This window comes from Anomaloglossus baeobatrachus, chromosome 1, assembly GCF_048569485.1.
Source record: "Anomaloglossus baeobatrachus isolate aAnoBae1 chromosome 1, aAnoBae1.hap1, whole genome shotgun sequence".
NCBI classification, from domain to species: Eukaryota; Metazoa; Chordata; class Amphibia; order Anura; family Aromobatidae; genus Anomaloglossus; species Anomaloglossus baeobatrachus.
Genome location: NC_134353.1, coordinates 805,084,841 through 805,109,148, shown reverse-complemented (window position 1 = coordinate 805,109,148; position 24,308 = coordinate 805,084,841). Strand labels below are relative to the sequence as shown.

General features: G+C 44.1%; 1 protein-coding gene across 2 annotated transcripts in view; it reads left to right on the top strand.

Moving 5' to 3' along the window:
* The window catches only part of FER (FER tyrosine kinase), a 369,513-nt gene that overhangs the window by 157,063 nt on the left and 188,142 nt on the right, over positions 1-24,308 (top strand). For both annotated transcript variants that reach the window (XM_075325025.1, XM_075325026.1), the window contains exon 12: positions 15,773-15,865. In XM_075325025.1, the coding sequence (XP_075181140.1) occupies positions 15,773-15,865 (93 nt within the window). The remainder of the gene's footprint in view (positions 1-15,772; positions 15,866-24,308) is intronic.

Below are 24,308 nucleotides of genomic sequence, written 5' to 3'. Positions count from 1 at the left end.
ACACTATTGACAATGTTATCGGAGATGCTATATGGATGTAATCTGTTCTAATGCCAATCATGGTCATTGCAGTAGTGTGTCAGCTATGATGTGCAGCTGAAACCTAACGATGATTGTGCCGGGTGCACTTCTGAGGCAGCGCCGTACATGTACAGTTTGTGGGACTGGGAAATCACCTCCTGGTTCACCTTGCATGTATGGTGCTTTGTGGGAAAGGGATGTAAAAGAAAAAATGTTTAATTTCCATAGTCACCTTCAGTAGCACTAGAAAGAAATGTATGCTCTGGCACATAGAGGAACTCTGGCAACGCCGGGCTCTGGTGCCTTCCTCCTTCCATCTCCTCTCTGCTGTCGTGAAACTGTCTCGGGAGGGCTAGTACCCCAAGTGCTATAGATGTCAGCCTCATGCGACCCTGGTTCCATGTTTGAGAGCCCTGGTTTAGACAATACATTCAGGAAAGCCATTTTTCCATTATGACCTCATATATTGATATATTTAATTATAACAACTTGCAATTACATTTAGGAATATAAAAAACCAAAGGAGAAAAATTGTAGGAAAAATACCCTGACTATAAATAAATAAATTGCAAGTGCTTAATAACAGGGTACTTAGTATATACATTTTTGCAAAAAGGTAAGAAGCTGTCTCACCTCGTCACGGTGTACCCATCTGAGACAGTCCCTAACCTACTAAAGTTAAAAACATATTCTGTACCTGACTTGTGTCATGTCCAAAACTTCAATATGAATGGTAAAGTGGTCAGCTGGGTCCCAGATTAAATACACAGCAAAAAGTGAGACGCAGGTAATTGTTCAGCCTCAGTATCAGGAGGGCTGCACCCCCCAACTTGCATTAGAGCAAGATAACAGACAAAAAACACAAAAAAACTGAGCTGTAACAAAGGTTCAATAAACATGCAACATTACAAGCATGTGAATTGCAGCCTCAAGACTAGAAAAAAACCAAAGGAGAAAAATTGTAGGAAAAATACCCTGACTATAAATAAATAAATTGCAAGTGCTTAATAACAGGGTACTTAGTATATACATTTTTGCAAAAAGGTAAGAAGCTGTCTCACCTCGTCACGGTGTACCCATCTGAGACAGTCCCTAACCTACTAAAGTTAAAAACATATTCTGTACCTGACTTGTGTCATGTCCAAAACTTCAATATGAATGGTAAAGTGGTCAGCTGGGTCCCAGATTAAATACACAGCAAAAAGTGAGACGCAGGTAATTGTTCAGCCTCAGTATCAGGAGGGCTGCACCCCCAACTTGCATTAGAGCAAGATAACAGACAAAAAACACAAAAAAACTGAGCTGTAACAAAGGTTCAATAAACATGCAACATTACAAGCATGTGAATTGCAGCCTCAAGACTAGAAAAAAACCAAAGGAGAAAAATTGTAGGAAAAATACCCTGACTATAAATAAATAAATTGCAAGTGCTTAATAACAGGGTACTTAGTATATACATTTTTGCAAAAAGGTAAGAAGCTGTCTCACCTCGTCACGGTGTACCCATCTGAGACAGTCCCTAACCTACTAAAGTTAAAAACATATTCTGTACCTGACTTGTGTCATGTCCAAAACTTCAATATGAATGGTAAAGTGGTCAGCTGGGTCCCAGATTAAATACACAGCAAAAAGTGAGACGCAGGTAATTGTTCAGCCTCAGTATCAGGAGGGCTGCACCCCCAACTTGCATTAGAGCAAGATAACAGACAAAAAACACAAAAAAACTGAGCTGTAACAAAGGTTCAATAAACATGCAACATTACAAGCATTTGAATTGCAGCCTCAAGACTAGAAAAAAACCAAAGGAGAAAAATAGTAGGAAAAATACCCTGACTATAAATAAATAAATTGCAAGTGCTTAATAACAGGGTACTTAGTATATACATTTTTGCAAAAAGGTAAGAAGCTGTCTCACCTCGTCACGGTGTACCCATCTGAGACAGTCCCTAACCTACTAAAGTTAAAAACATATTCTGTACCTGACTTGTGTCATGTCCAAAACTTCAATATGAATGGTAAAGTGGTCAGCTGGGTCCCAGATTAAATACACAGCAAAAAGTGAGACGCAGGTAATTGTTCAGCCTCAGTATCAGGAGGGCTGCACCCCCAACTTGCATTAGAGCAAGATAACAGACAAAAAACACAAAAAAACTGAGCTGTAACAAAGGTTCAATAAACATGCAACATTACAAGCATGTGAATTGCAGCCTCAAGACTAGAAAAAAACCAAAGGAGAAAAATTGTAGGAAAAATACCCTGACTATAAATAAATAAATTGCAAGTGCTTAATAACAGGGTACTTAGTATATACATTTTTGCAAAAAGGTAAGAAGCTGTCTCACCTCGTCACGGTGTACCCATCTGAGACAGTCCCTAACCTACTAAAGTTAAAAACATATTCTGTACCTGACTTGTGTCATGTCCAAAACTTCAATATGAATGGTAAAGTGGTCAGCTGGGTCCCAGATTAAATACACAGCAAAAAGTGAGACGCAGGTAATTGTTCAGCCTCAGTATCAGGAGGGCTGCACCCCCAACTTGCATTAGAGCAAGATAACAGACAAAAAACACAAAAAAACTGAGCTGTAACAAAGGTTCAATAAACATGTTTTTTGTCTGTTATCTTGCTCTAATGCAAGTTGGGGGTGCAGCCCTCCTGATACTGAGGCTGAACAATTACCTGCGTCTCACTTTTTGCTGTGTATTTAATCTGGGACCCAGCTGACCACTTTACCATTCATATTGAAGTTTTGGACATGACACAAGTCAGGTACAGAATATGTTTTTAACTTTAGTAGGTTAGGGACTGTCTCAGATGGGTACACCGTGACGAGGTGAGACAGCTTCTTACCTTTTTGCAAAAATGTATATACTAAGTACCCTGTTATTAAGCACTTGCAATTTATTTATTTATAGTCAGGGTATTTTTCCTACAATTTTTCTCCTTTGGTTTTTTTCTAGTCTTGAGGCTGCAATTCACATGCTTGTAATGTTGCATGTTTATTGAACCTTTGTTACAGCTCAGTTTTTTTGTGTTTTTTTACATTTAGGAATATGTAGTGAGATGCTTTTACACTGGCCGTTTATCAGGAACAAGGTTTCCCAGGAATATTAATTTCCCAACAATCAGCCATTATACACAGACTACCTCTCACCTCAATCATGAATGAATTTGTCAGATTTGTCAGATAAATGTATTTTGAAGCTTGCTTATGGGCACAGAACAGTTGTATTACCGATCGTACTGTGCGATTGACCTGTCTAAACACGCGATTAAACAAATGCTGATCTTTGGTCGTTCAACGACCTCAGATTAACAAATCTAAACTGTAGCCGATCATACACCCTACAGAAGAATGTTTTGCTTAATAGACATTCTAGAAACCCTGTAACTAAATATTGGCTTTTCCTCATGGACAATGAGGTTTCTAAAGTCCTTTCTTTATCCCTTAATAGCCTTGTAATCTAGTGAAATGCAGTTGCCCTCTAAATTGATGTTAGGGCAGCTGCTTTGTTATTGGGAAGATGGTCTTTGAGAACTGACATGACCAATTGTGTTGAAAGAGTCTGCAGCCGAGACCTTTTTATTCCCCTACAACAGTTAAGGTGTCATAGACGAATGTTTGCAGATCAGGATATAGCTGAAAATTAAACCATCTATTTGTATGGGAATGGTTCCTTGGCGTATTAACCTCTGTAATCCAGCCGGTGTGCACCGTGCTCATCCCTGCCTGCTCCCTGAAGCAGGAGATTAGCATGAATTTATGAGACATTCTGAGTGCGTTTTCAATGCTTCTTCAGACACCGGCATTATAGGACTTGCAGTGTACTTATGAAGAATTACTGGACGGTGGTTATGGGAGTGCGCTGAACTTTTTTGTACTTTACTTGAAAGATATCTTTTTTATGTGTATAAGAAAGTTATTCTTTTACTGTTTTTCTGTGTTTTTTTTAATAAGCATGTTGATCATTCTTCATTAGGGAAATTAGGAAAAATGTTCCATCATGTGTCACATTTAAAGAAACATGATCTACAAAATATAGAATACTAAAACTTTAATGAGCATTCCCAGGTTAGTTAATTACTTAAGTTAGACAGAATGACTATAAGCAGGTTTGCAATTGACTTTTTCTATGTGCCTGCATTCCCCTTCAATGGGAGATTTTATCTTATAGTGGACAGAATTTCTGCAGAGCTCAGCCACCAGTGCTTCTAAGGGTAAGTTCACACAGTGCGTTTTTCGCTGCGTTCTTGCGCGTTTTTCGCGTGCGTTTTTGGCCTCGAAACTGCATGACTTTGCTTCCCCAGCAAAGTCTGAGTTTTCATTTTTGCTGTTCGCGCACAACTATTTTTTTAAGCTGTGTTTTTGAGCTTAAAAAAAAAATGGACATGTCAATTCTTTCCTGCGTTTTCCCCCCATGCAATGTATTGGAAAAATGCAGAAAAATGCAGAGATCAAAAACGCAGCAAAACGCACCAAATCGCGGCAAAATAACGCATGCGTTTTTGCCGCGGGTGCGGTTTTGTGCGTTTTTAGCGGCCAAAAACGCAGTAACGATCTTGCCAGCTATCTCGTTAAGTGTGACACCTACCAGCGATCAGGCCCCTGCTGTGAGATCTCTAGTCGTTGACGAAGGGTCCGGACCATTTGCTTCAAAGCCGATGTCCTGCTGGGCAGGACACATCGCTGTGTTTGACACCTAACAATGACCTCCTGTACAGGCCTCTCATCGTTAGACAGGCCGCTCATCGTTAGACAGGCCTCTCATCGTTAGGCCGCTAATCGTTCCTGCATCGTTGGTAAGGTCTGACTGTGTGACATCTCACCAGTGACCTCCCAGCGACTTACCAGCGAACCTTATCAGGTCGCATCGTTTTCGTGATCGCTGGTAAGTCGTTAAATGTAACGGGGGGCTTTAGTGTGCATGATAGTTACAGTCTACAAGAGGACTTAACTAGTAATATTCCAGTCACATCTCTCCATCACATTGATTTCTATACAACAGTTGTTTTCTTACCTCCTTCCTCCTCCCTCTCTGCTCCTGACAAGCTACTGTTGTAAATCTTGCAAAATCACCAGCCCTCACCACAAGCTGCTTCCAGAGCAGTTCTCATAATCACTACTCTCACATTCCTGAGATGTGTGCTTGTTCAAATGCACTTATATCTTTATGCAAATATAACAATAACCGTATACACGCCACAACAAATCATTTATAGCAGAACTTGTGCAGAGGTTTATAGTTATACTGATACTACAGATCTGCTATTCAACAGAACTGTTACACAAGGAGGAGAGCCCACCCTGCCAGAAACCAGGAAATAAGGAGATTGTAGGTCTGTGTGCTGCTCAAGGGATAACTTGAGAATAACCTTTTAAAACAAGGTGATTCATAGCAAAGCCGTACATCAGTTTTCAAGTTAAAGTGCAAGTGATACAAAGATTGCAACATGGATAATGGAATCTGGAATATTTATTAAGCTCTATTCAGCTGAAATACAATCAAAACAATTGGGGAACACTGCAACAAATCTCAGGTCACCATTAGGCTGCTTTTACACTACGTTTTTTTGCTGTAAAAGTGGATCCTGTTTTTACAAAGAAAAACGCATGCAAACGCATGTGTTATTTTGCAGGATCCTGCCTCTTGAAGTTTATGGGTGGGCATTGAAGTCATGTTATTGGGAGTGAGGGGAACTGAACGTGATAGACTGGGAGCCAGCATCTGATAGCTGCAGACTAGGATAACCAAGGTAAACATCGGATAACTAAGCGAAGTGCTTTGCTTGGATATCCGATATTTACCTTGGTTACGAGCGTCCGTAGCTGCTAGGAGCCGGGCTGCCTTCTCCCTGCACACGTAACCAAGGTAAACATCGGGTAACTAAGCGAAGCGCTTTGCTTGCTTACCCGATATTTACCATGGTTACGAGTATCACCGCTCTCAGGTGGGGGAGAGAGAGACTGATCACGCCATGCTGGTTTCTGGGTATGCTCAGTAGAGCAAGCAGAATCCTGTCTATCAGCATGCCAGCGTTCACATGCGTTTGCGTGCAGTAAAATCAGGATCCAGTGAAAAACAGTATTTGGACGCAGCTCAAAAACGCTAGAAGTAGCGTTTTTGAAAAAATTAAAAAAACCAAGTTGCTGGATCCTCACTATAACACACGTAAATGCATGTGAACGCATGTTGACGCGAGTCCATTGCAAATGCATTGAAATGAAAACGCATTTGCCCTGGATCTGTTTTTGCCTTAAAAAAACGTTCAGGATGCATGTTAAAAAAACGTAGTGTGAAAGCAGCCTTACAAATGCAGTGTATACCGGTAATCTTTACCGATACAAGCAAAGATTACAATAGAGTAGCTGGATGCAGCAAGCCACCTTGTGTTGGTAATGGCTGTGTTTTTTCTGTGATTTTTTTTTTTTTTTCCCCTGTGTGAATTGGGGTGTGTATCGTGTGGGGTTAACTTATATAGTGCTGGGCAGCCATCTGAGGTAATAGTATGGGCATTATCACTAGGCTGTAAGCCAGACTGTGCATCATACATATCTGACTGGCTCCCCATGCAAGCCTCATCTGTGTGGATGTCTAATACTAGCAGCCGCCTCCTCCATGAATTGATAGGTTGTGAGTGGTTGTTTCATCAGTATTTTGCACCTGTGCTGCCCCTACTTTCCTACTTTTATCATGGGGCCTGTAGTCCATTGGTAATCTGATCTTGTTGGTAATGGTTTATTTTTTTTTTTTAATTTGTCCTATGTGAGTTATTTTTTATTACAGTATAGTGAGCAACACCCTATAGCAGAAAAAGAGGAGTACAACAGCATTGTCCTGTGCTGAGGTAAAACATACTGGCTTCTCAATCAGTAAAAAAATGTTTAATATAAAAAAACCTGTCTCCTAAAAAGCCTCTTTTAATCTCCTCCCGACCAATGATGTAAATGTATACCATCAGCCTTGTCTTTGCTTTTTTCTTTCCTGCCACTCGACGGCTGATTTAATAAAATGCCTTTAATAGCCACATATGGACCTCAAATCCACCTGCAACTGTGAAGCAGGTGAATGCCACTATCCGTGTTTGACATCAGCATTTACCACGTTGAAAGGAGGCGTGTCACTGATCCCGCCCATCGGCACCCCCGTCACATTATCGTGGGGTGCTCCTGATTTGTCATTACAGCTGGGGGTCATCTGTTCCAATGAAATTGAAGCTGTCCTGCAGGTTCAGGGTGCATCAGTGTTAGCTCAAACTAATTTGTCAACAGTTAAATGAAATGCCATGGTTCTCCCCATCTCCCCCACCTCTCTCTCCCCTCCCTTTTCTTATCTTCCTTTCTTACTCTCTGGTTCTGGTTGTTTGGATCCCTCGTTTTGAGGATTAAGGCTATGTGCGCACGCTGCGTACAGTTCACTGCAGAAATTTCTGCAGCGATCTGAAGAGCACATGTGCGCTTTAAATCGCTGCAGAAATGTCCGTAGTGAAGCCGATTCCATGCGCTCTGCCTGCAGCTCCTCCCATAGACAGAGCAGGAGCTGCCGGCAAAGCGCACAGAAGAAGTGACATGTCACTTTTTTACGCAGCGCTTCGGCAGTAGCTGAAGCGCTGCGCTCTAAAACGCCACGTGCGCACGGCCCCTGCACAATCTCCATAGACTGTGCAGGGGACGCAGGACGCACGCAGTTACGCTGCGCTACAAAGCACAGCGTAACTGCATGTATTTTCGCAACGTGCGCACATAGCTTAAAGAGTATATTGGTAGGTTGACTCTATACGTATTGGGTATTGATTAACCTAAAAAAGTTGCAACTTGCATCAGACATGATTGGTGGTGGTGTGACAGGAAATGTGAATCATAATCAAAGAGGATACTACCACATGTTACAGCGTTGTCCTGTTTGTGTATTATTGCCAATGATACCTGAATTTCTCCTTTTTGTAATGTAACTTCCTACAATAAAAATTGATTGGATTAAAACAGTTAAATGAAATGGTATGGCAGGAGACCCAGGAAGAACTCACTGCTGACACAGAAATATAAAAAAGCTAGAGTACAGTTTGCCAAAATGTATGTAAGACAAAATCCTTCTGGGAAAGTGTCTTGTAGAGTAGAGTTTGGTATTCAGGGGATTCCACAAATGAGAAAAAAAATATCCTCGGTGCCTCTAAGGATAGTGTAAGGACCTCCATCATCATTACTTCCTTTACCTTGGAGAGACCGAGCTTTAGTGGAGGATCATCATGTTCCTCTGGGTGCATTAATTAAGTGGTGAATAACCTACGTATAAGAAAAGCTGGGGATCTTGATGAAGCAAGAAAATTGAAACTCTGCCCACATCCCAGTCACTCAGGGAGACTGGCGCCGGCCTCGGTAATGTTGGGTCAACTGGAAGTTGACGTGACCTCACCGAATCTCATAGGTCATGGAGCCCCGGGGGTCACTTCATGGGGATGAGCGGACCGCAATAACACCTCAGAGGCTGAATGTACTACACAAATTATTTGAGAAAAACCTTCCCTTTTACTGTGATGTGTCCACTAATCCTGAATATTGAACCACCCGTTTAATGAAAGAGACTGATGTTAGATCCATGGTGTCGCCTGTATTGTTATCCAAAGCTTTCTTGCTCATTTTGTACTTAATATTTAAGATTGTGGTGTCAGCACCAGTCTATAATTCTAGTCAGGTGTGTGGCTTTGGAGTATGGTAATAAATCTGAGATCCCTTCTTCTACCTCTTTTAGGCATACAAGGGTCGAATGTGTGATGCATAAAGGTTTCACATTCTACATGAAATTCCTGCACTGAGAGGCTATGGAGGAGAAAAATAGTTGTGGAATACATATGAGGAGAGCCTGAAATTAAAATAGAATTCTCTGCAAATGTCTATTTTAGAAATGACCATACTTCCAGTCCAAGTAACATTCCCTTTTATCTGTGGATCTGGTTTAATGCATCCTAGCAAAAGAAGAAAGTTTAGAGAATGTAGCTTAGCCAGGTCAGTGGGAAGCTGAATCCCAAGGTATATAATTTCTGCAGACGCCCAGTGATATGAGAACAGACCTGGCCATTAATTTGTCATAGACACAGGAGGAGATATGTTCATAGCTTCTGACTTTTCATAGGTAAATTTAAAATTGCAAATGGTTGAGTATGAGCAGAGTTCTGCAAGTAAATTGTTGATAAAGGTCCTGGGCTGGGATAAGGAAATGCGGCTTAAGCCCCTATTTTATGATGGAAGTTACCAAGTACTAGGCTGGAGATGTTATGTATATTTTTATTCCTCAGCACATGTGGGATACAACATATCTAAAAATATAGAGCGTCCAAATCACAACATTGTATTTTAAATATATCTGTATCAAGCCAATAAATTATTCCGTCTTCCGATGTGTAAGGATTTTAAGAAAAAGACCTGCAATTTGTCTGATATATTGAAGCATTTTATACAATCATGAGAAAAGCTCAAATTAAGGCTGCTTTACACCTTACAATTACATATGCGATCTCGTATGTGTGTCACGGTCCATTTGTTGCCCGTGTCGCACATGTTGCCCGTGTCGCACAAACGAATAAACCCCATCACACGCACTTACCTTCCTAATGACCTCGATGTGGGGTGGCGAACATCCACTTCCTGAAGGGGGAGGGACGTTCGGCATCACAGTGACGTCGCATAGCGGCCGCCCAATAGAAGCAGCGGGGAGGAGATGAGCGGGACGTAAATATCCCGCCCACCTCCTTCCTTCCGCATTGCCGGTGGACACAGGTAAGCGGTGTTCATCGTTCCCGGGGTGTCACACGGATCGATGTGTGCTGCTTCGGGATCATTGACCAACCGCACGTTCAATTTTTAGAAAATGAGCGACGTGTATGCGATCAACATTTTTGCATACAATCGGAATCGCGCGTAGCTGTCACACTCTACAATATCACTAACGATGCCGGATGTGCGTCACTTACAACGTGACCCCGCCGACACATCGTTAGATATATTGTAGCGTGTAAAGCCCGCTTTAGACCTCAGGACTAAGAACTCACACACCTGCAAATCTACATAAAAATGTAGAAAAAATGAGAATAAAGATGTTGCAATGATGTCCAAAACTCCACCCCATTAATATGAAGTGACTGGAGGACAGCAAAAACGAAAACTCAAACATCAATGAACTTAGGAAACGTGGTAAGAGACTGATGGTTATACAGAGAACATTACGTCTAATATTGCTGCTAATGGTTCTGCAGGCTTTGATTCCTAGAATGTATGTAATTTTTTATCACTGTGCGTCTTCATTTTGGCTTCCTTTCTGTTACCTAATTTTAAGTCTTTTTTTGCATAGAATTCACAGACCATGTAGTTAGTTTTTCTCATTGCTTTACATCATGCTTTATGAATAAAAGATCAAACGGAAATGTGGAAAATGTCCTCATGACGGCATTTTATGGTGGTCGAGTACAGTAACTAATTCCCTTAAAAATTTGTTGTTAAAGACTTGATCAAATTCAGCTTATAGTGCCAACCATTAAGAACTATGATTGTAAAATTAATTGTGTAAATTAGAATTCAGTTTTGATGTTACTTTACCTGTTCTATGGGATCTGGGCATAGAGCGGACCTCTGTGAGATTCGTCCTACTGGTACATCCACCGTTTTGTTGACTGGAACATTAAATTTCTGTGGCCAAAATGTCGCTGTGGCTTGGAGTGACTGGGCAATCTAACCCAATAATTGTGTATGAGTGACAGATAATGTACTCTGAGACCAGTGAGGAGCTGAGGGTGCGACTGCAGCAGGGTTTTAATTACGAGTAGTTTGACTTGTTTTTGATGTTACTTTTTCTCACAAATTGACTCTTAAGGTTTCTTTATTTGCTTAACACTTTGCATAACGTCCACAGGCTGCAGTGGAGGGGAACATTCGCAGGCACTTTTCAGAAAAGAGTAAAGTTTGCCACTTCCAGCAGTTAGTGAAAATATAAGATAAAACATGGCCCTCAGGCATTTTACATAGTAAAGTTTTTTTTTTTGTTTTTTTTAATAATAATAATTTTGTCCAGCATAGGAAGTTATGGAACTTTAGAAATTCACTTCATTAACCCCTTAACGACCGCGGGCCGTAAAATTACGTCCTAAATGACATAATCTTACTGCCCGCGGTCCTCCGGCGGCAGCATGCCGCGATCGGCACACATCTCAGCTGATTTTCACAGCTGAGATGTGTGCCTGCTAGGCACGAGCAGAATCGTTATCTGCTCGTGCCGATTAACCCCTTATATGGCGCTGTCAATACATGACAGCGCCATTATAAGCGCGATCGCGGTAAAGTTTTACTTACCGCCGAAACCGGAAGTCACGTGACGCGATCACGTGACTCCCGATAGTTGTCATGGTAGCACAGGGTCATGTGATGACTCCTGTACTACACATGAATTGGTTTCACTTTCGCTGTGCCCGGGGCACAGCAAAAGAGAAAGACAGCGTATCTGCTGTTTACAGCCTTCCAGCTGTGATCAGCAGATACTGCAGAGCGATCGGAATGCTGATCGCAATAGCCCCCTAGGGGGACTAGTAAAATAAAAAAAAAAAGTAAAAAAATAAGTTTTAAAAAATTAAAAAAAAACAAAAAAACCTAAAAGTTCAAATCACCCCCCATTCGCCCCATTGAAAATTAAAGGGTTAAAAAAATAAAAAATATACACACATTTGGTATCGCCGCGTTCAGAAACGCCCGATCTATCAAAATATAAAATCAATTAATCTGATCAGTAAACGGCGTAGCGGCAAAAAAATTCCAAACGCCAAAACGACGTTTTTTTGTCGCCACAACTTTTGCGCAAAATGCAATAAGAGGCGATCAAAACGTAGCATCTGCGCAAAAATGGTACCGTTAATAACGTCAGCTCGAGACGCAAAAAATAAGCCATCATTGAGCCTAAGATCCCGAAAAATGAGAACGCTACGGGTCACGGAATATGGCGTAAAACGTGCGCCACTTTTTTCGGACAAACTTCCGATTTTTTTTTAACCCCTTATATAAAAGTAAACCTATACATGTTTGGTGTCTACGAACTCGCACTGACCTGAGGCATCACACCCACACATCAGTTTTACCATATAGTGAACACAGTGAATAAAATATCTCAAAAACCATAGTGCTATCGCACTTTTTTTGCAATTTTTCAGCATTTGGAATTTTTTTGCCATTTTCTAGTACACAATATGGTAAAACTGATGTTTCATTTAAAAGTACAGCTCGTTCCGCAAAAAATGAGCCCTCACATGACCATATTGACTGAAAAATAAAAAAGTTACGTCTCTCAGAAAAAGAATGGCGAAAAAAAAAAATGGAAAGCGAAAAATCGGCCGGTCGTGAAAGGGTTAAGGGATTTGTCCTCATTCTTGTACATGTTGCTTTGAAATTCCTGCTTTTCCCCAGTCTATTCAGCTGCATTAGGCCATGTTCACACATTGCGTTTTTGCTGCTTTTTTTGCTCCTTTTTTTGCAGCCGTCATGTTTTTTTTTGTTTTGTTTTTTTTTTGCACATTAAAAGCTGCTTTTTACAGTCCCATCAAATGCTAGGAGATTCTAGAAATCTCATGCACACGCTTGCTTTTTTTTTTCCTGCCTGAAATGGAAAACTGCTGCATCTTTGAAGGCAGCAGCAAGTCAATTCTTTCAGCTTTTTTACAGCATTTCTTTCGCCATAAAAAGTAATAGGATGATGCAAAAAAAAATGCAATTGCTGCGTACTTGTTGCTTTCATAGTTATTGAAACTAAATTGATTAAACGTAGTGTAGACTACTGCTAAGGCTACTTTTACACATCCGTTTTTTTCAGTGTGGCACTATACGGCACTTTGCAGAAAAAACGCAAACATTTTTTTTGCCGCCGGTTGCAGTTTTTCCGCATAGACTTGCATTAGCACCGCATTGTGCCGCATGGCAGTGCGTTGCGTCCGTTTTTTGCCGGATGCGGCATATTTAGCCCATGCGGCGGCCGGATGGAACGTTGCCTGGCACGTTTTTTTGTGCAGCGAAAAAAACGCATCGCGCCGGATCTGGTGCGAAGCGGCACGATTTACAATGCAAGCCTATGGATGCTGGATGTGGCGCCCTGCGGCAAAAACCGTATCCGGCCGCCGCATGCGTTTTTTTTGCATTGCGCATGCTCAGTATCAAGCCACATCCATGAAAAAACGGACGGGCCGCATGGAAAAACGTATGCAACGGATCAGTTTTTTTCGCCGCATCCGTTGCATAGGTTATTGAGCCGGATTGATCCGCCCTGCAAAAACTGTATGTGTGAAAGCAGCCTAAGAGAGCAGGTTTTGGCTGCAGCAAAAACACAACATGTGAACATAGCCTTAACATCAGAATGTATCCATTAGTAGTACAGATGATGGCCGTAAAAAGCTGACGTGCTGACCTATCACTGCCATCACCTGTACTCCTGATGAGTACGTCCATTGTAACTAAATGCAGGTAAATAGACTTGGGGTCCAAATGCAACTTGCAGCAATGAAGACAAATTCCCTAATAAATTGATTTTCAAAGCTTCCTGACCTTACATGTTGTACCAAATTGTTAAAAAAAAAAATAAAAATTGGTAATTCTTCTTTAAATTTTGTTGCCATCAAAATATGTATCAAACTTTATGATAACTTCCGTGATCGATCATTGCATGCAGCGGAAGAGCGGTGACCGGTGTGTCCGGCTTTGCGCCTCGTACAGCTGAAGCACCAGCACCGCACACGTTTATCGGTGATGATGAACAATGCATCCTCTTCTTATAGTCCAACATTTAATAGAATATGATTTGGCATTATGTGTTTTTGTTGATAACTGCTGGCACAGACACCTGTTACCAAACATTAGCTACTCATTAATTTACAGTTAATGGTTTTATAGTGTGCAGGGTGTCTTGGCAGCTCAGTTTCATTAGTGCTATGCTAATACATTTCAGTTGTACATTTAGTAATCCTATTATCGGTTCGCATCCTATCTACATTATGTTCATCCTCTAAAAATAGTTGTTCATATTTTCATACACATTAATAACTCAGCAGCATTTATACAATATAAATGGCTATTGAGGTTGATTGTGTTCATGGTGGTGAAACCCTGAGCAAAGTATTGTTTTTTTTATTTTTATTTTTATCCAGAAGTTATTCACATTCAGGGACTGAATTCTGCAGAAGTACAATGCACCTCTGCTATTTGTAGTGCTTTTAGTCATTTACCCAAATGTATTTTATTTATGTAATTGTTGTGTGATTGGAATCAATCTACATTTAAGGTGCCACGGCATTTTTTATTTTATTATTTAGTTTATTTTTTTTTTCTTTCAGCCTTGGCATGGTGCTTTTAATCTGAGGTCCCTGCCCCTGCATCTTATACCCAAATTTCTGACGTATTCATCTTTTATCAATTCAAGTCCCACGGCACCATCTTGTGACTGCCGCTTCTTACTGATCGAAAGTCAGGAGTTAAGTCACTAGCTCTCTATGCAACTCTGAGGCTATGTGCGCACGTTGCGTACTAGCCCTGCAGATATTTCTGCAGCGATCTGAAGAGCACATGTGCGCTTTAGATCGCTGCAGAAATGTCCGTAGTGAGCGCCGATTCCATGCGCTCTGCCTGCAGCTCCTCCCATAGACAGAGCAGGAGCTGCCGGCAAAGCGCAGGAAAGAAGTGACATGTCACTTCTTTTTGCGCAGCGCTTCGGCAGTAGCCGAAGCGCTGCGCTCTTAGACGCCACGTGCGCACGGCCCCTGCACAATCTCCATAGACTGTGCAGGGGACGCTGGACGCATGCAGTTACGCTGCGCTACAAAGCGCAGCGTAACTGCATGTTTTTACGCAATGTGCGCACATAGCTGAGAGCCAGAATTATTATTATTATTATTATTATTATTTATTTATAGATCACCATTAATTCCATGGTGCTGTACATGAGAAGGGGTTACATACAGAATACATACACAAGTTACAGTAGACAGACTAGTACAGAGGGAAGAGGGCCCTACCCTTGCAGGCTTAAAATCTATAGGATTATGGGGAGGAGACTGGTCGGGCGGCGGCTCCGCACGATAGTGAAGCAGTGAGGTCATTGTAGATTATAGGCATTTCTGAACAGATAGGTTTTCAGGTTCCGTTTTGAAGCTTGCAAGGGTAGCAGATAGTCTGACGTGTTGAGGCAGCGAGTTCCAAATGAGAATCCAGAATGAGGCTCTTATAGACTTGTATTGTATTGTGACCTCCGTTGCACTCCATGAAACACTGGAGTGATCTGATGAGTAGAAGACCAGGGGCAGGGACTTAAGATTAAAAGTACCACTTCTGAGGTGACAAAAACACTGGAACGGTGCTTTAAAAAAAAAAAATGGCACTTACAACTGTAAAGTAAAAAATTATGCTGCAAAAATTGAAAAAAAAAAATACAAAATGATGATGATCCAGAGAATCGGACCATGGACACTTGAGAACACAGCCCAAACTTGAGTAGAAATAGACGCTCATACTCTGCCTTCCTTCATTGACTGAGATCCATGTTTATATGGTCACTGGAGCTACCAGTTGTCGTACCACTTTATGGATTGAAAATGACTTTCAATTTTGCAAAAACCTCCATCCTTTAAAGAAAAACTTGTTAGTCCTGTAGTTGACTTAAATTGTATGTTGCTCCACGTAAAATGATTTATTTAATGTATTAATTTGGATTTTTTTTTTTGTTTTTACTAATTCAGGACAAGAAAGAACGGGTATCAAAGTTTGATACATTACGCCACTCAATAGCAGGCATTATACGGTCTCCAAAATCAATGCTTGGATCCTCGTCGGTAAGTTGCATTACATTTAGGATGTGATCTTTCTATGAGTTTTTGACCCTGCGTATATTCACTGCATCAAAAATGCAGCATTTATAGAAATCTCATGACCACCAGTGCCGGTTTCAAGTCCGCAACATGTATATTTCACTTGGGGGTGTCCTGAGTTTTATGTGCACATTTTCCCACGAAAGTTGCACTGGATGGGAAAAGTTTGCAAGTCAAAAACGCATGTGCTTTTGTACTGCGTTTTCATCCCTGAATCTCTAAAAACACACTATCCTTACATGACTGTATGCATAATGTTTTCACAAATACCGGGCAGCATTAAAAACAAGGCTTTATTTAGCCCCTTCATTTCATATTATGTTAACTTAAGTTATACCTTGTGTCCCTGCCTTTGATGCGGGCTCAGCTTTCCCAGTACATAATGTTTGAAGTATTCAGTCATTACTTGCTTCTTAAAGCTGTGGGTGAAGCGGAGCTTTGCCCGTGGCTGTCAAGATCTTAAATGTTAAATCTGTGACAGTGGCATTTAACACTCGATGTCAATGGGGGGGCATCAGTCCACTCCTCTATTAGCGTGCCCGTGAGAGCGAGGCGCCAATTGGTTTCCATGAGAGACTGGGATCTGTTGAAGAGCCATGTGCCTGTTTTTATTATTCTCCTGTGAAAGCCAGCATTCGGCTGGCGTTCATAGGAGACTGTGATTTTTAGACACTTACCAGTGCTGATGTACGGCTATGTGTAGTACAAGTGATTGGATGATCGCAGTTTCATGTCCCCTAAAGAGACTAACAAATGCAGTATAAATTTAAAAATTAAAATTTAAAAAATAAAAAAGTTAAAATCATCCCTTTTTTTGCCACATTAAAAATAAAGCCATTTAAAAAAAAAAAAAATATATATATTTGGCTGTCGCTGGGTTCATAAAAGTCCGATCTATCAAAATCTAAAATAGGTTAGTCCAATTTCAATCAGATAAATGATGTAAAGAGAAAGAAAATGGAAACACCAAAATAACATTTCTTTTTCGCTCTATTGGGAGACCCAGACAATTGGGTGTATAGGCTATGCCTCCGGAGGCCGCACAAAGTACTACACTTAAAAGTGTTAGGCCCCTCCCCTTCTGCCTATACACCCCCCGTGCTCCCACGGGCTCCTCAGTTTTTTGCTTTGTGCGAAGGAGGTCAGACACACACAGCACAGCTCCACAGATTAGTCAGCAGCAGCTGCTGACTATGTCGGATGGAAGAAAAGTGGGCCCATATAGGGCCCCCAGCATGCTCCCTTCTCACCCCACTCTTGTCGGCGGTGTTGTTAAGGTTGAGGTATCCATTGCGGGTACGGAGGCTGGAGCCCACATGCTGCTTTCCTTCCCCATCCCCCTCTGGGCTCTGGGTGAAGTGGGATCTTACCGGTCTCCAGGCACTGAGACCGTGCTCCATCCACAACTCCTGTGGAGCCTGATGGATAGGAGCCGAGTATCGTTCAGGGACATGGCCCTGCATCTTGGAGGTACTCTGTATCCCTGTGGGGACCGCGCACGGCATCACCTCAGCTTTGCTGGGTGTGCTAGTGCACCGGGGACCGCGGCGCTGACCGGGTCTATATGTGCCATTACACACTCAGCGTCGCTGAGTGTGTTTATATGTAAGGGCTACCGCACTAACCGCCGCTGCCATGGTACACTGCGGCGCAGCTGGGACTTGTAGTTCGCCGGGGACTTTCACGCCGGCCGCGCTTTTATGGCGGCCGCGTTTATTACTAGAGTCCCCGGCTTCCTTGCGGCCTAGTTTACTTTTCTCCCGCCCTCAGCCCTGACAGGCAGGGGGAAGGGCGGGACGCTGCACGGAGCGAGCAGCTCTGAGGGCTGGAGTATGATTTACATACTCCACCCCCCTCACTGTGCACGGTGTGAGCACCAGTTCGCGCTCTTTCTCGGCCACGCCCACAGCTCCCTCATCTCGTCAGGACGCCGCAGCCATTCCTGTCAGCTCCACCGACGCTGCAGAAGAGGGACAAGTCCTGGGAGACCCAGACACGGTCTCTGGTGGCCTCACAACCGCTTTAGGCGGCTGGTAAGCAGCACCTGTTGGTGCTAGCCCCATGGTGCTGTAGTGTATTGGTACATTATTTGTGTATCATATATACTTTATACTGTATGAGCACAGTGCATTCTGGCTATATACCCTTTTGTGTAACTCAAGGAAAACTATAGCATGGCGCCCACAAAAGGCAGGGGTGCCAAAACACAGGCTTATTATGCTGCCTGCGCCGCTTGTAAGACCCCACTACCGGCAGGTTCCACTGACCCTCATTGTGTGCAGTGTTCGACCCCTGTGCCACTTCTTCAGCCGGAGCCTATGCTAAGAGGGGCCCAGGGGGAGACACCTGTTGACACTGTCCAGGTGACGGGGACTGAGTTTGCTAAACTCTCTGAGACTATGGCTAAGATACTAGAAGCCTTGCAGTCCAGGCCGGTATCTCAGCAACGGGACCCTGTTGAATCGTTGTTCCCGGGCCCCCCTCAGTTGGACCAACAATGTCCTCCCGGGGTATCTCCTACATCCCAGTCTGAGGGTTCTGACTTAGACCCCAGCCCCAGATTGACTAAGCGGGCTCGCTTAGAATTTCCCTCGACATCATATTGTTTAGGGTCTCAGCGGGGGGAATCTTTGGTTGATGATGCGGAGACAGCTGATCAGGATTCTGATCCTGAGAGCGCTCTCAATCTTAATACTCCAGACGGGGACGCCATAGTGAACGATCTTATTGCGTCCATCCATCAGTTGCTGGATATTTCTCCCTCAGCCCCTCCGGCGGAGGAGTCAGCTTCTCAGCAGGAGAAATTTCGTTTCAGGTTTCCCAAGCGGACACAGAGTATGTTTCTAGACCACTCTGATTTCAGAGAGGCAATCCAGAATCACCATGCTTGTCCAGATAAGCGTTTTTCTAAGCGCCTTAAGGATACACGTTATCCTTTCCCCCCGGACGTGGTTAAAGGTTGGACTCAATGTCCCAAAGTGGATCCTCCAATCTCCAGACTGGCGGCTAGATCCATACTTGCAGTGGAAGATGGGGCCTCGCTCAAAGATGCCACTGACAGGCAGATGGAGCTCTGGTTGAAATCCATCTATGAAGCTATCGGAGCTTCTTTTGCCCCAGCATTCGCAGCCGTATGGGCGCTGCAAGCTATCTCAGCAGGTCAAGCGCAAATTGAAGCAGCCACTTGCACGGCCGCGCCACAAGTGGCATCCATTACCACCCAGACCTCGGCAATTGCGTCTTACGCTATTAATGCTGTCCTGGACTCTGTGAGCCGTACGGCGGTGGCGACCGCCAATTCGGTGGTTCTCCGCAGGGCCTTGTGGCTACGGGAATGGAAGGCAGATTCTGCTTCCAAAAAGCGCTTAACCGGTTTGCCAATTTCTGGCGACAGGCTGTTTGGCGAGCGTCTGGATGAAATCATCAAACAATCCAAGGGAAAGGATACATCCTTACCCCAGCCCAAACAGAACATTCCCCAACAGAGGAGAGGGCAGGCGAGGTTTCGGTCCTTTCGGGGCGCGGGCAGGTCCCAATTCTCCTCGTCCAAAAGGTCTCAGAAAGAACAAAGGAACTCTGATGCATGGCGGTCTAAGTCACGTCCTAAAAAGAACATTGGAGGCACCGCTAACAAGGCGGCTTCCTCATGACTTTCGACCTCCTCTAGTAGCATCCTCGGTCGGTGGCAGGCTCTCCCGCTTTTGTGACGCCTGGCTGCCACAAATAAAAGACCGCTGGGTGAGAGACATTCTGTCTCACGGTTACAAGATAGAGTTCATCTCTCGTCCCCCGACTCGATTCTTCAGGTCTTCTCCGCCTCCCGAGAGAGCCGAGGCTCTTCTGCAGGCGCTGGGCACTCTGAAGGCAGAAGGAGTGGTGGTCCCTGTTCCTCTTCATCAACAGGGCCACGGTTTTTACTCCAACTTGTTTGTGGTCCCAAAGAAGGACGGGTCTTTCCGTCCTGTCCTAGACCTGAAACTTCTCAACAAACACATAAAGACCAGGCGGTTCCGGATGGAATCCCTTCGCTCCGTCATCGCCTCAATGTCCCAAGGAGATTTCCTTGCATCGATCGATATCAAAGATGCTTATCTCCACGTTCCGATTGCCCCAGAGCACCAGCGCTTCTTGCGCTTCGCCATAGGAAACGAACACTTGCAGTTCGTGGCACTGCCATTCGGCCTGGCAACAGCCCCACGGGTTTTCACCAAGGTTATGGCTACTGTAGTAGCGGTCCTCCATTCTCAGGGTCACTCGGTGATCCCGTACTTGGACGATCTGTTGATCAAGGCACCCTCTCAAGAGGCATGCCAACACAGCCTCGACGCTACCCTGGAGACTCTCCAGAGTTTCGTGTGGATCATCAATTTTCCAAAGTCAAATCTGACACCGGCCCAATCGCTCACATACCTTGGCATGGAGTTTCATACCCTCTCAGCGATAGTGAAGCTTCCGCTGATCAAGCAGCGGTCACTACAGACAGGGGTACAATCTCTCCTTCAAGGCCAGTCACACCCCTTGAGGCGCCTCATGCACTTCCTGGGGAAGATGGTGGCAGCAATGGAAGCAGTCCCTTTCGCGCAGTTTCACCTGCGTCCTCTTCAATGGGACATCCTACGCAAATGGGACAGGAAGCCGACGTCCCTCGACAGGACCGTCTCCCTCTCTCAGGCGACCAAAGCTTCCCTTCGGTGGTGGCTTCTTCCCACTTCATTATCGAAGGGGAAATCCTTCCTACCCCCATCCTGGGAGGTGGTCACGACGGACGCGAGTCTGTCAGGGTGGGGAGCGGTTTTTCTCCACCACAGGGCTCAGGGTACGTGGACCCAGCAAGAGTCCTCGCTTCAGATCAATGTTCTAGAAATTCGGGCAGTGTATCTTGCCCTGAAAGCGTTCCAGCAGTGGCTGGAAGGCAAGCAGATCCGAATTCAGTCGGACAATTCCACAGCGGTGGCATACATCAACCACCAAGGCGGCACACGCAGTCGACAAGCCTTCCAGGAAGTCCGGCGGATTTTGATGTGGGTGGAAGCCACGGCCTCCACCATATCCGCAGTTCACATCCCAGGCGTGGAAAACTGGGAAGCAGATTATCTCAGTCGCCAGGGCATGGACGCAGGGGAATGGTCCCTTCACCCGGACGTGTTTCAGGAGATCTGTTGCCGCTGGGGGGTGCCGGACGTCGACCTCATGGCGTCCCGGCACAACAACAAGGTACCAACGTTCATGGCACGGTCTCAGGATCCCAGAGCTCTGGCGGCAGACGCCTTAGTTCAGGATTGGTCGCAGTTTCAGCTCCCTTATGTGTTTCCTCCGCTGGCACTGTTGCCCAGAGTGTTACGCAAGATCAGGGCCGACTGCCGCCGCGCCATCCTCGTCGCTCCAGACTGGCCGAGGAGGTCGTGGTACCCGGATCTGTGGCATCTCACGGTCGGCCAACCGTGGGCACTACCAGACCGACCAGACTTGCTGTCTCAAGGGCCGTTTTTCCATCTGAATTCTGCGGCCCTCAACCTGACTGTGTGGCCATTGAGTCCTGGATCCTAGCGTCTTCAGGGTTATCTCAAAAAGTCATTGCCACTGAGACAGGCTAGGAAACCAACGTCCGCCAAGATTTATCACAGGACGTGGAAAATTTTCCTGTCGTGGTGCTCTGCTCAGGGTTTTTCTCCCTGGCCATTTGCATTACCTACTTTTCTGTCCTTCCTTCAATCTGGACTGGAAAAGGGTTTGTCGATCGGTTCCCTTAAGGGACAAGTTTCAGCGCTCTGTGTTTTTCCAGAAGCGCCTAGCTAGACTTCCACAGGTACGCACGTTCCTGCAGGGAGTTTGTCACATCGTTCCACCTTACAAGCGGCCGTTAGAACCCTGGGATCTAAACAGGGTGCTGATGGTTCTTCAGAAACCACCATTCGAGCCAATGAGAGATATCTCTCTCTCACGACTTTCGCAGAAAGTGGTTTTTCTAGTAGCAGTCACTTCTCTTCGGAGAGTGTCTGAGCTAGCAGCGTTGTCGTGCAAAGCCCCTTTTCTGGTTTTTCACCAGGACAAGGTGGTTCTACGTCCGGTTCCGGAATTTCTCCCTAAGGTGGTATCCCCCTTTCATCTCAATCAGGATATTTCCTTACCCTCTTTTTATCCTCATCCAGTTCACCAATGTGAAAAGGATTTGCACTTGTTAGATCTGGTGAGAGCACTCAGACTCTACATTTCTCGTACGGCGCCCCTGCGCCGCTCGGATGCACTCTTTGTCCTTGTCGCTGGCCAGCGTAAAGGGTCACAGGCTTCCAAATCAACCCTGGCTCGGTGGATCAAGGAGCCAATTATCGAAGCTTACCGTTCGGCTGGGCTTCCGGTTCCCTCAGGGCTGAAGGCCCATTCTACCAGAGCCGTGGGAGCGTCCTGGGCTTTGAGGCACCAGGCTACGGCTCAACAGGTGTGTCAGGCGGCTACCTGGTCGAGCCTGCACACTTTCACGAAGCACTATCAGGTGCATACCTATGCTGCGGCGGATGCCAGCCTAGGTAGACGAGTCCTTCAGGCGGCGGTTGCCCACCTGTAGGAAAGGGCCGTTTTACGGCTCTCTTACGAGGTATTATTTTACCCACCCAGGGACTGCTTTTGGACGTCCCAATTGTCTGGGTCTCCCAATAGAGCGAAAAAGAAGAAGGGAATTTTGTTTACTTACCGTAAATTCCTTTTCTTCTAGCTCTAATTGGGAGACCCAGCACCCGCCCCTGTTTTTTTGTGTACACATGTTGTTCATGTTGAATGGTTTCAGTTCTCCAAGTTTTCCTTCGGATTGAAGTTACTTTAAACCAGTTTATAATTATTTTTCCTCCTTCTTGCTTTTGCACCAAAACTGAGGAGCCCGTGGGAGCACGGGGGGTGTATAGGCAGAAGGGGAGGGGCCTAACACTTTTAAGTGTAGTACTTTGTGCGGCCTCCGGAGGCATAGCTTATACACCCAATTGTCTGGGTCTCCCAATTAGAGCTAGAAGAAAAGGAATTTACGGTAAGTAAACAAAATTCCCTTCTTTTTGGGGGGGTCGCTGCAACATTATATTAAAATGCAATAAGAGGCAATCAAATCATTGTATCAACTCCAAAATGGCATCAGTAAAATTGTCAGCTAAGGCTGCTTTCACACTTCCGTTTTTTTTGCATCAGTCACAATCCATTTCGTGACTGATGGGACGGATGCGTCGCAGTTTGTTGTAAAGGTGATGCATCATATGTTTTGTTTGTTTTTTGTTTTTTTTTTTCTTTTTGTGTGAACAGTCATTTTGGTAATGAAAACCTACGTGAAGCCATCCCGGAAGAAGAAGGGAGAGGGAGATATTTCAACCAGAAAGGCTTTTACACATCTGAACATGCTCGGTTGCTAAAAGACGGATCTGTCACCGCAATCTGTCATTTGACGGATCCCGACGGAGTCAGTCCGCCCATAGGCTTCCATTATAACACACGACGGACGCCGACGCATCCGCCCCTGTCAGTTTTTTCGCCGCACAGAAAAAAAGTTAAATTCTGCGTTGCTTCCGCCCAACGATCAGTCACTCCATCACTGATCCGTCGCAAAACGGATGCAACGCAAGTCCATCAGTCACAATCCGTCATTATTACAAGTCTATAGGAAAAAACTCAATCCTGCAACATATTTTGCAGGATTGTTTTTTCTTAAAGCGACGGATTGTGACTGAAGGAAAAAGATGGAAGTGTGAAAGTAGCCTTAGGGTGCAAGAAAAAAATAAATAAAAAGCCATCACACAGCCCTGGATCCCGAATATTTAAAAAGTTACAGGTTTCTGAAAATGGTGACACAAGCCAAAAATTTTTTTTTTTTTTTACAAATTTACAATATATTTTTTTCTTTCCATAACCTAAATTAATACAAACAAAACAACCCTACATTATATATATTTGATACCCGTGTAATCATACAGAGCTGTAGAATTGTATTGCCTACTTGGGTTTACCATCTAATGAACACGGTGATTAAAAAAAAACAAAAACCAAAACCCCCCAATAAAGTAAAAAAGTGCGGCTTTTGGAAGAAGGAGAGGACAAAGCAAAAAAATATATAAATAAATAAATTTCTATATCATTTTTTTTTTTTTGTCTTTTCAATCTTGTGTGTATATATATATATATATATATATATATATATATATATATATATATATATATATATATATATATATATATATATATATATATATATATATATATATACCGTGTTTCCCCGAAATTAGGACCCCCCCGAAAGTAAGACAGGGTGGGGGTTACGGGGGGGCCTCCCCCGAATGTAAGGCAGGGTTGGGGGGCCGCTGTGAAATGTAAGACCCTTACCTTTGGGCCGCCGCTGTCCCCCATTGGGTCCCCAGGCTCCAGAGGTGTCCTCAGG